General features: G+C 42.4%; 1 protein-coding gene across 5 annotated transcripts in view; it reads left to right on the top strand.

The window, feature by feature from the left end:
• Nucleotides 1-12,297, top strand: part of USP45 (ubiquitin specific peptidase 45) — an 883,181-nt gene that overhangs the window by 39,930 nt on the left and 830,954 nt on the right. For 3 of the 5 annotated variants that reach the window (XM_069235543.1, XM_069235541.1, XM_069235544.1), the window contains exons 2-4: nucleotides 4,670-4,772; nucleotides 9,667-9,806; nucleotides 10,888-11,057. In XM_069235543.1, the coding sequence (XP_069091644.1) occupies nucleotides 9,701-9,806; nucleotides 10,888-11,057 (276 nt within the window). In that variant the 5' untranslated portion in view covers nucleotides 4,670-4,772; nucleotides 9,667-9,700. The remainder of the gene's footprint in view (nucleotides 1-4,669; nucleotides 4,773-9,666; nucleotides 9,807-10,887; nucleotides 11,058-12,297) is intronic. The other 2 variants (XM_069235542.1, XM_069235545.1) reach the window with 2 other exon arrangements.

Here is a 12,297-nt window from a genome sequence, read left to right as displayed (position 1 = left end):
AATTTCCCGTGGCTCCGGAGTCTATCATCGCCCATACTGGAAACTTTTGTTCTTTGGACACCAGCTCCACTGCTAACAAAAGGTGGGACGCCTTTTCCTCCTGTGGAAAAAGGGCTAAGGAAGTTAACCGTAACACCGGTTGGGGTTCTATAACGGGCAAATCCTCTTTCTCCGATGTTTTTCCTGCCGTAACCGCTGCCTTTTGAGTGGGGGAGTAGGAGAATCTCTTACGTGGTTTTTGGGGACACTCTCTTACATAATGACCCTTCCTGCCGCAATACATGCACAACCCCTGTACCCTCCTACTCTCCTTCTCGGACTTCGACAAGGGTGCCCTAACGGCTCCCACGTCCATAGGCTCCCCACCTATATCATTGGGAGTAGAAACAGATCGCACTTCCCTTTCTGGAATGCCTGGTCGCCTATCCCCCGCTCTACGCTCTCCCCTTCTTTCTGCTAATCTGTGATTCAGTCTCAGGGTAAGATTCACAAGATCTGTACAAGTGGAAGGCTGCGGGTCTATTTGAGCGAGTATATCCTTCATGTCGTCTCGTAAACCTTGATAATAGAGAGACATTCTCTTCTCCTCTGGCCACCCTGATTCTGCCACCAATCTATTAAAGGTCGTGAGATAAGAGACCAAATCAGACCTCCCCTGTCTCAACTCCAGTAATTCCCTGTCAGCACTAAAAGTGGTTGTTCTATGATCAAACACCCTCTCGAAAGCCATCCGAAAGGCATTCCAGTCCGATAACAAGGGGTCATCGTTCCTGACTAATGGTACGGCCCAATTGGCTCCGTCTCCCGAGAGATAAGAAATAGCGAACATTACCCTGGAAAGGTTAGAGGGAAAAGACGCGGGTCTACAAGAGAATTGTAGAGACAACTGAGTTAGAAAGGCCTGAACTTTCCTGGGGTCCCCTGAATACCGTTCCGGGCTGGCCAAAGGGATAGGAGGGGAGACATTCACGGTTACCTGTGGTGTGGATGCTGAAGCATCAAAGGGATTCCTAGTAAGCCTTTCTACCTTTTCCTTTAACGCTGCTGCCTCCACCCTAGAACTAGCCAACTCTTGTTGCACTACTACTAACGCCTGTAATACATCATCCATAGACGCCATCTTTGCATCACACCGAGCGGGAGGAGCGTTATTCGTGGGTGCGTTATTCTGTCACGTTGTAGATGCTCCTCAGACTCGGTGCGATGCAAATAAAGGTCCGCCTCCTGACACCACCAAGTCACCTATATAAACCACGGTGCATTGGAGTAATCAGGTGAGGGAAGGAAGGGGAAGGAACAGCAGGGACGGGATATCTGTAAAGAGAGGAATACACAGTGTTAATATCACATTGCCTGTCTACTCTCGCAATGTCTCGCTAAAGTACCAACGACCGTACCTGCCCATAACTCATGAGGGCAGAACTAATCCAACGCCTATCTGTGCTCCATCTGAATCATAGATGGACGCCACAAGCCAACAATTAACACCGATGATCTCTAATGGGTTGCTCAACACCCACTTTTATACAAGATAGTCACGAAATAATGAGGAGACAGAAACGAAAAGAAAGGGAATAAAATTAACGACGATAAGAACCTATCTCGTAGTCCTTTCTATGACTCAGTTAATCCACTAAGCCCCATGTCATAGTCACGCAATTTGTAGGAATAACCCTGTGTTATTTCATTACGTATTGAAAAGAAAAATCGTCCTGGCAGTTCAATTCCCGCAAAAATAAACATTAACCTTCTGTCGTAGCCAAACATATAATGTTCTCTGGCCCCAAGGATAATCGTTCGTGCTTTATTGGTAACTCAAACAAAAGACCGCCGTGCTTCAGAAGTTACCAGTGTCCTTGTCGAACTGTAATAATGGGAAAAAGAAAGGCGAGGGATTCCGGCACCAAATCGTCTCACCGCTTACCACCTCTCCTTCGTGTCAGGTTCCCCAGGGAAAATAACTAGACACTCCCGCTGATATCGGGAAGGTCCCAGGCTCCAAGGAAAACCGGAGGAGGAATTATACCTCCTAAGCAAACAACTCAACCCCGGAAACGCCGTCAGCAAGAGCCCTCGTTGTCCATCCGACTGGGTTCTAGGAAACGAATAACGCACATTACTTCCTGTATGTGCTTGATTTTTAAGCGACCTCTTCCCCTCTAGGCGTCATGGGATATGTAGTCCAAAAGGACTACATTATCCCGATCGGCAATGTAGGCGCCGCGGCTAACACCTGACATTTGGAGTCTACACCTGCTATGTGATCTGGCATTATATTCAAAAGTTTGGCTACCGCTACTGATACAGAGCGGCCTCCTCATCTGACACTTCAAAACCTTGGAACAATTACTTTTTTCTGACCAGAGGATCTCAAATGCCTTCCAGGACAATACCACTGAAAGGCTGAATTTGTATTTGTATGTGTCATGCCTGTGATTGCTTTTAAATAAAGCAATATTTTTTTTTTAAATGTATCCTGTTTTCCTTAATGGAAAACTGTATATGTTTAAAATAAAAAAATGAAAAGTTTAACAGTCTTTTTTTTTGTTTTGTTAAGAGTCCATAGGACCACTGCTTACTCTTAAAAAATGTTTGCGAATTATTTTCCACTACACTTCAGTAATCTGTAACATATTGAGGTTTTACAACCTGGTTTTGGTCACAAAACATTAATGCATCCCATTCCGAATTGCTATTTGGAGTGGACACTTTAAACACACCCCTGACAAAAAAACAATTCGGTATGTATTTGCAGTCCCAAACTGTGATTTAGTACGGAATCGAAATTTGGGTTTGGTACCAGCAAAAAGGCCATTTTGTGATTGCAAGTGGTCCAGTTTTGTGAATCGGACTGTTTGCAACCGCTAACAGCCTTAGTACGTCTGGCCCCATCTTCTTATACTATAGGTCGTTAGTAGCAGGTCAGTTTTTACCAGACTTATCGCAGTACCATTATTAGTTTGATACAAAGCTATTTTTGAAGATGAGCATATTAAGAGCTACTTAACATATCTTAGATCACCCCCACCCAAGGTGATGGACTAATAAGTGCTGATATGATCCAGCTTGGTGCTACTCAGATTGTCGCCCCTAAAAGGAAAAGCATTTGTCATGTCGGACCCGAACACATAACACACAGCTCTATGGACAGCGGTTAACTTGATGATCTAACTTCACTTATGTGACTATTCCCTGAGCATCTTTATTGCGATTCCGAGTTATTTGTTCATTTTCTTCGTGAACTGTCTTTAAATAGGACTGGACCACGCTGACGTGGTAAAGCAATGTTTGAAAACGCGAACCAAAATTGACTCTGTTGGATTTTTAAGAGAGTTTGCTTCGCGAGAATGGCAAATACAGTTGGCCAGTTTTTGATGCAGCTGATTAATTGACAAAGAGATACCTGCCTTTTCTACATACCTTACTTAGTTTTATCTGGTTCTCCCCATCCTCTGTTCTTCAGTGACTAGGATTAAAATATATTTACTGCTCTCGCAATGAGCGCACATGAAAGATACAGCAAATGCAATTATTATGCAGTTAAGAGATAATTGGGTAACGCGGGAAACTGTAAGGCGCGAATAATTTTTCCCTACTAAGAAGTCTTGCAGAAGCGAGTTTTATTAATTTTCTCTGAAAGATTAGGAAGGAAAAAGAGAACTCGATTGACTGTAGAAGCATGGAATGACAACAGGATGGTATTTTAGATTTATTCAATTTAGGAGCTAATTGTAGCAATTTGAACTTGACTTTTATGTTGTAGTGTAGCAAGTGAAACAGATGCAGCTTATTTATATGCTATTGTTAGGAAAGCGTTTATTTGTCCTCATGAATGATAGAAAGAAGGGCCAGATATACAAAGCATCTTTGCGGTTGCAGGACGGCCAGATTCAGAGTCTGGCCGCTTGCCACTTCAAAAATGTATTTTTTTATACACAAACCTCAAATTGCTATTCAATAACAAGGTTACCGGATCGCAGTTTGGATTTGTGACCCTGTACCAATTCAGTATTTGGAAGGGGGGTCTTTAGAGTGTCCCTTCCAAGTACTGAATTGTAGTGGTATGTATTAATGCGTTACGACCGAATTCCAGTCACAAGACATTAAACTTTTATCAGATCCTCTAACAAGGTGGTAAGTGATTTGCAAACTTGAAGAGGTCGACCGGGGTCCACTAACTACTACTAAAAAGCGATACAGACTTTTAATTTTTTTATTTTTCAACATATCAATTTTTCCTTTAAGGAAAACGGATTGTATTTAAAACATGTTTTAGTTAAAAGCAATCACAGACCTGGTCTGCCGACTCCTGCAGTCTGTCATCCCTGTGATGGCTTTGATTGCTTGTGAGTCTCAATTTGCCACCTTCATCATTAATATTCGTGGGGAAGGTCGAATTGCGGCCCACTAGGAACCTGTATTTTATTAACCAACCTATTAGTACATAGGTTGATTCACAAGCTACCACACTGGTCGCAACAATACTGGTTGCAAATTGAGACCAGTGTTTTGTAGCTAGTGCTGTGTTAATCCGGCCCCAAATTCTTTATAATGTGCATTTATGCTACCTCTCATAAATACTGAAGCTGTACAAATGAAATTCGCTGCTGTGAAAAGTGAAGGAATATTACAGGTGTCCCGAATTTCATGTGCTTCTCTATTTTTATAGATCCTTTCATTTCGTATAATAACTTCGCAACCAGGACGAAAATCTATATTTCTTCAGTTGTTGGTATGAATTTAGGCTGTTCAGGTGCCTACATCCACCCCAGGTATTTAAACACTTTCATTGATTAACACCATATCTCTATAATTTTGAAGTAAAATTGAAAGTAGTTTATTTGCTAATCCAGATACATGAAACATTGATGATGTTTAAACGTTGTTGTTGTTGGTTTTTTTTTTTTAACATTTCTTTTTATTGACATTTTGGTCAGAATATACAATGGTACAGTAAAGTGGAGGGAAGAGGCCTTTTACAATTCCATGGCTTTGGAAGAGCAATACATGAGCTAACCCCCAGTTGAGAGGTGAAGGCATGCACGAGTCTGCGGCCTCATTGTCATCATGTCTGCAAGTACCTCCCCTTTCATTTCCTGTCAGTGTCACGTCCCAGTGGTGTCCCTCGGGATATTGTCTTGGGAAGCAAGTGGTGAACACACCCCTGGTAGATCGACCCTCCCCAGGTGATCCAGCATTTCCTCACAAATTTCTAAGCCCCTTTCCTCATTCCACATGTTCATTGGTGCACACCAATGCCAGCCTTCGTTTCTGTGCCACCTCCCACTCCTTGAAGTCACCCAGTTGCTTACGTAGGTCTAGAGGCCTAGACTGCGCCCTGTGTACAGCCAGGCGTATCTTCGCCAGGACGAACCCCAACAGTGCAAATCTAACACCTATCTTTTTTTGCTTTCCTTATTGGAGATGTCTATGTGGACATGTGGAGCCTCCCTAAGTAGTCACATCTCTAGCTCTCAGTACCTCTTTAAAGTAGGACAATTCAACGCCATGTGTAGGAAGGTTGCCGGGATAACACCACATGTAGCGCGTGCCCCCGACCGAAAGGCATAAATGCTGTGTAGAAACCATGGCATAAGATAAGTACGATGCACACAATACAAATGAGTGAGCCTAAAGCAGGCATTACTAGCCACATTCCTGACTTGGGCGCAAGCCATTTTCCACTCACCATCCGTGAGTGGCACAGGCAAGTCCTTGGTCTGCTTACCCCTCACCGCCATCATTTCTGTATGCGGTCAGCTCTTAATGCTTTATCAATTCGGGATATCAAGTTCCCATTGGACCCTGAATTCAGTAATGCCGTCAATGTTTGTGACTCCATGGGTTCCACTGGGAAATCTGTCCAGATTTCGTGGGCTGTGCGAAACAACTCAGCAGAATGTAGAAACTGCCCTTATGCTACCTGAAATAAATTGCGTGCATCGCCCATAGTTATAAACTTATTGTTGAGATAAAGATCCCCAGCCAAAGTACAGCCACTCTCTGTTCACTGTATCAGATCCATCAGAGAGTGTATCTGCTGAAAAGGTTGCAGCCACCCAATGGGGTGCACAGTCTGGCATGAGGACCCATGCGTAGTACCCGTGTGACTGACTGTTCCCAGTCCTCAGCTACCTGACAAACAATAAACAGGCAGCCACTTTGAACACCTCTCCCACGCATTAAATAGCTCGGGAGGTCCTTATCGTCCACCAACCCAGACAGTAGCTTCTTTTTCTCTTTCATACCTTCCCTACACCACTGGGCCGCGTACTGCAGCAATCCTGCTATATAGTACATCTGCAAATCCTTAAGGCCTTGTCCCACGTGCTCCAGGTTTAACTTCAGATTCTCCAGTTTAACTCTACTTATTTTACCCGCCCACACCAGGGACACCAGCAGGCTATTCAGTACAGTAAACGTGGTGCTTGGGTATTACACAGTGAGTTCTTCAAAGTGTAGAGCTTCGGGGGAGCAGTACCATTTTGATCAGGACTGCTTTGCCCATCACAGGCCACCAGATGGAGGCCTGCCGGGCTTTAGCCACCCTTTCCATATTCAGACAATACTCATCTTTCGGGAATTGTGCAGTCTGGATCCTGAGATATTAAAAATGACTGCACTCGCACACGAGTCCCATCTCTGGGAGATTAGCTGGGGTTCACCCACCAGTCGTGCCAGCGGGAAGAGCACTGCTTTACATTTGTTCACATGCATCCCCAATGTCCTGCCAAAATTGTCCATGATTTCCTTGTAATAGGCCAACCAACCGTTCTGGACATATATACTAGGGCATCCTCTGCATATAGGGAGATGACATGAGAGATCTCTACAACTTTAATACCCTACTCTGCCATATCGCACTGCAATCTCACAGCTAAGGGGTTTATTACCAAGGCAAAGAGAAGTGGGGATAAGGGCCAACCCTGCCTTATTCATTCGCTTTACAATTGGATGCTCTACATCCAGTCCCAACCCTGACCACCTGTACAGGAGTTGCACCCAAAACAGAAACCTTGGCTTCAAACCCATGCATCTCAATACTTCCCAGAGATACTCCCAGCTCGGAGTATCAAAATATTTTTTGATATCTAAAGCCACTAGCGCAGCATCCAAGTCCGAACCTTCCTCCGAGTGCATCACATGGGCCAACCCATAAATTTTGTGTGCCCCACGGCCAGGTATAAACCCGTACTGGTCCTCATGCACCATGTGCAGCACCACCCCACGCAAATGAGTTGCTAGAGCCTTAGATAGGATTTTGGTGACTACTACGAACATAGAAAGCGGCCTGTATGACCGGGTCTGTTTGGTCCAGCAGTTTCTCCAGCAAGCGGGGGACCAGAAAAGCAAAGTATGTCTGGTAATACTCCATCTGTAGTCCATTTGCTTCTGGCCCTGGTACTTCAGTCAGTCCCTCTCCTTGAGTTCCTCTTCCCTACCCTCCCTCTGTTCAACAGTAAGTTGAGGAAGGCCAAGCCTATCCAGAAAGTCCCACAGCCCCTCCGGAAAGTCCTGTGTCAGCTTTCTATAGACAGCAGACAAGTGATCCCGCAGCAGGTTATTAATTCCTGCCTGCATCTGCGCTACCTTCCTATCTGGGCGCTTTAAGGAGAGAATCGTCAGATGAGGTCCCGCCCTCTTAAATAACCATGCAAGCATGCGGCCATTTTTGTCCTCACTCTCTGTGCAGACGCTGCCTGTACTCGCATAGTGTACGGCAGTCTAACGTATCCCACAGCTCCTCCACTTTCCTCTGGGCCATCATCAGCTCTGCGTTTTCTGCTTCCACCGCATACAGTGCACTATCTGTTCCCATTTGACCATATCCGTTTCAAGCTTCAAGCTGACACCTGGTACCACTGACCCTGGAAATACTCACCCCTCAGCCCAAGTTTTAAGGTGTTCTATTCCATCCAACTATGCGACGTTATGTTGAAACATTGTTATTGGAGATATTTTAGCAGACTTTCCTGTGCAGTGCTCAGCCCATGTTTAATCTGAAGAAGTCAGAGTGTTTGTGTTGTTCTGGGTTTTAACACAAGCTTGCACAGCAAGTTTAGCTAGCAGTCATTGTGACTATATAAACCCATGCATCTATGTATTATCTTTTGGTCCTTGTGCATTCATGCTGGAATAATTAAGTTGGATCTAGTCTGAAATAATTGATCTCAGTTTTATAGTGACCATTTAAGTTTCAAATGCATGATGCGTTATTGTTAAGTAAGAAGAAATATTTGGAAAAAAATAATTTAAAATGTTATTGACACACAAGTATTTGGTTCTCCACTGTTAGCTTTTGCAAAAACTAAGAAAGTAGAAAGTAGAAATTGTAAGTTTCAACTGTTCAAAAACTCCTAAAAGTTTTTGGGGATGAGGAATCTTTGAGAGCTTTACATAATTTATGGGAAATGGAGCTTGACCTTGTCACAAAGGTTTTTTTTTCCGAGATGCTAAAAAACAATTTTAGCTTCTTTGTTAATTTAAGGATACCTCTATATAGCAAAAATGTTTTGGAAAGTATTTGACGCAGAAGAAACTTTTTAGATAGGGGCAATCGAATAGTGACGGATGTTTGGGCTTGTAATTACCTTGGAAGTGGCCAAATACATATGTTTTATTAACGCAAAAGAGTAAAGCAATTTGGAGAGTAATAATAGAGGGGCTCTTCTTAGCTTTGGATGCACAAGTGACAATCTCTAAAACATTGATTGCATTGATTAGTGGTGATCTAATGCGTTTACACAAGAACCCTCAAAACAATTTCTAAGGAAAGCATTCATGATTGCAAAGAGCATTGTTTTGAGAATATTAAGGAACAACATGCTTCATGACATTAGTGAATTCAGTTTTTTATGTGTTCCCAAGCATCACATGACAGGTTTTTGAATAAAAAAAGGAACAGGTGATGTGTTTAGGAGTATATAGAAACGAATATGTTGAAATGCCCATTCTAGACCACTCACTGTAGTTTTCTTTTGTCTGGCAATTTCCCCTTTTCCTTGTTTTCTTTCGTTCCTTCTCCTTTTCCATGTGTGCTCACATGCAGTATTCTCCATACTTTTCTTCTGTAACAGATGATGCAAATAAGGTTCCACAAATAAGACAATATATGGTGTAGGCTGTGTTAAAATATTTAGGTTTGGTGATAGTTATGCCATAACCTAGACTGCTTATGCAATGAAATACTACAGTATACAAACCTTTTGTAATTGTGGCTTACACATGATGCCTATTATCTGTACATTTACGTAGAATGTGTTTCATTTTTCAGAAATATGACAAAAATGCAGAAATTTGTTTCTCCCGGTTGAGGCAATTATCTTAACATGCTTAAGGATGAGGCAGTATCTTTGAGTGATAGGCTACCGTCCTGCTGGAAGAACTACAGAATTAGTTTTGTTCTTAGCATATTCGGAATCTATCATTTTTTTGTTCTTTTGTCTCAGGTCAGATATCATTTCCTGTTGCTCCATGTTAGCTGTTTCCCTAACACATTTGTCTAGTTAGTTGTGTGGTGATTCTGCAATTGTGTTGCTGCAGTTTAACTGCCAGTGATCCACATCTATTTTAAAAAGGATTCATAATACCTAATATACTCAGACAACCTCAGCAAAGGTTTTGTTTGTTAATTAGCTTTGTTTCACATTTTTTGTTTTCATGTAGGTAAGAGAGGTTTGTTTTCTGAGTTTTCTGAGCAATGCGTGTCAAGGACCCATCATTTTCATTTGGTGTCCCCGACAAAGGAAAACGGAGCAAAAAACACAGCAGACCTCTCGATGAAGACTCATCAGACGATATTGCAGGTACTCATGAGTACTAAGTGTCTGATCTGCCATTCTGGCTTCCAAGTGCACCTTTTCTTTTCAGCTGCCATTAATGATAGAATTGTCAGGATAGGACAAAGTGTTGTCAGGATAGAGCAAACCGCACAGTTTACAATGCCTTTTTCTTCCTTATTGATAATGTTTGAAACCTGGGTAAAAATATGACTTCCCTTCCCTGCTGTAAGTCCGAATTATTGCTTCACCATAATGTGCATTGAATGAGAATCATGGCATCTAGGGATTAGATTCTTAAAGTCGGGAAACATCAAGATTACTGAATTGGTTCTAATTCAATAACCCACCCTCCCAGGCGTTCACCAGGGAAAAACTATAATTTACATAAGCGAGCAATAGTGTAATGGTGGAAATTGGGTGGGCCTGTCCTTGGCGAGAGGTTTGGGGAGTCCTATTGCTGGAAAGCTAGTGTGTCTTCCTTCCCAAGAGATCACAGTAGTGTAAGGGATCCCATTCATGGCTGTCATCAGTACAGTAGATTGTGTCCTACTGCTTAAAGTTGGCACAACCAAATTTCATTGTTTTCCATTTTATACTACTTAATTAATAGATTTTGTCTCCAGTTGAATCCCCTGTAGCATGCATGCCAGCATTTGAACGCCTAAAATGGAGGTTTAGAAAATAAAGAGGAGAAAATGTACTTTCCATTAACTTACTTGGGACTTAAGGCAATTTTAAGCTGGGGAAAATATATCGCTGTACTTGCTGGAAGACACTGGTAGAATGCTAAACATTTAGTATGATTTTTTCATTACTGACTACATGGTGTTGTAGTCAGTACTAGGCTAACCAAGATCCCTAGTAACATACGTTATTGTATATTTTCTTTGTTTCTTCATGTATTACAAGCCAAAACGCAGTGATAAGAATTGAAAGAAACGTATTAAAACTGTTGCACGAAGGGGGACATTGTTTAATGCTTGGGGCCTACTTTGCACTTATATGGATATGTCCGTATGGTTATCATTTAGTTTGTTTATTTCCCTAAGTGGTTCTCAGAACACACTGGACGTTATTAATATATATTATTATCTTTGTTTTAAAGGGTTAACCTGCCAACATGTAGGTCAGGCAGTAGACGTCAATCAAGTCAAGAGATCATTGGGGCAGAATGTTTGGTGCATCTGCTGGGACTGTTTGAGGGAGAGAAGAACAAGTGATGGAGAACCAGTGGCTCCCACAGATGTTTGGTTGTGTCTCAAGTGTGGCCATCAGGTATGTTAATTTAAACAACTTTACACCGCAAACATTTCTATGTAGTTCTTAATTGCCAAACATCCCTTTCTTGGTGTCCATTTAGCACTGGGGGGAAGATCTAGAAAAACTGCTTCCAGGCCCTTCCCCGTTAAAGGATTAGATTACAACGTGCTTAATGCTGATCCTGTACGTGTAATGACTGAGCAAAAATTCTTAACATTTCATTGGATTTCCAGTGACATCTTAATAGCTACAGTTTCGATTGAAGAGCTGGTTGTCTTTAACTTCTGTATTTTCATCTCATGAAAATATATGCTTCCTCATTAAGCCCCAGTGTTGCTCTCTATGCTTAAACTCCTCTTTGCAGAGGTACCACCCTACTCCATTAGGGCTCCACCTCTACTCATTCCTTAGTACTACAGTCTACTGTAGGCATTCAAGGCAGAGGATGGGGTAGAGGGCAACCAACCAATACTCTTCTTGCAGGGCTGTCACTTGTACTGCTTTCACGTTGTACATAATTTACAGTTCTGCTACGTTGGGGCTGGGCAGAGCTTTGAGCCTGCTTAAAGATGGTATTGGGCTGGTGACGCCATATCCAGAAATTTCTCACACACGGGCAGATAAATGCCCATATTTGGCCTACCTGCCAGGAGAAGTTTTTTCCCTGAGCAAATGGGGAAAATGTTGCCCTTTGAAGTGGGGAATAGCCCAGTCTGGCTAAACTGGACTTTTTCACAGCACAGGCACAACTGTCCATAAAGTGAAGCCCAAAACAAGTACAACTCACACAAGTAACACAGTTATGCAGGTTAGGCAAGCTTTGGACAATTTTCTTTAGGCAGCTGTGCTTGTTCACAGAAATTGAGAAAACTGGAAAGAGCCTTGAGTTGGTTTCTTGTGAAACTGCAGCCCCCCTAGAAATAACACAGCATCCTTGTGAAGAGGAGCCTTGTTTGAAGACATCTGGTGTAGTTTGTCATGCATACAATCTGTACTTCAGGAGTAAACAACCCATGTGGTGCAGCGTATTGAAGAGTTACAGCACATATACGCTTGTGTGTAAATGCATCTATGAACTGAAAAAGGCAAAGGTTAAAGCAATGTTATAGTTAGGTGAATTCTCAGTAACAATGCAATGTTTTCAACTCTAAAAACCACAGAAATTCAGTAATTTATTTGCAAATGTTGCATTGATATTTTTCATGATCTCATAGAAGATGTCATGGGTGTTGTAATATGTGGGGTAATTAGCAGT

This window comes from Pleurodeles waltl, chromosome 5 (assembly GCF_031143425.1).
Source record: "Pleurodeles waltl isolate 20211129_DDA chromosome 5, aPleWal1.hap1.20221129, whole genome shotgun sequence".
NCBI classification, from domain to species: domain Eukaryota; kingdom Metazoa; phylum Chordata; class Amphibia; order Caudata; family Salamandridae; genus Pleurodeles; species Pleurodeles waltl.
The sequence above is the reverse complement of the archived record's forward strand: the minus strand, read 5'-3'. Positions and strand labels throughout refer to the sequence as shown.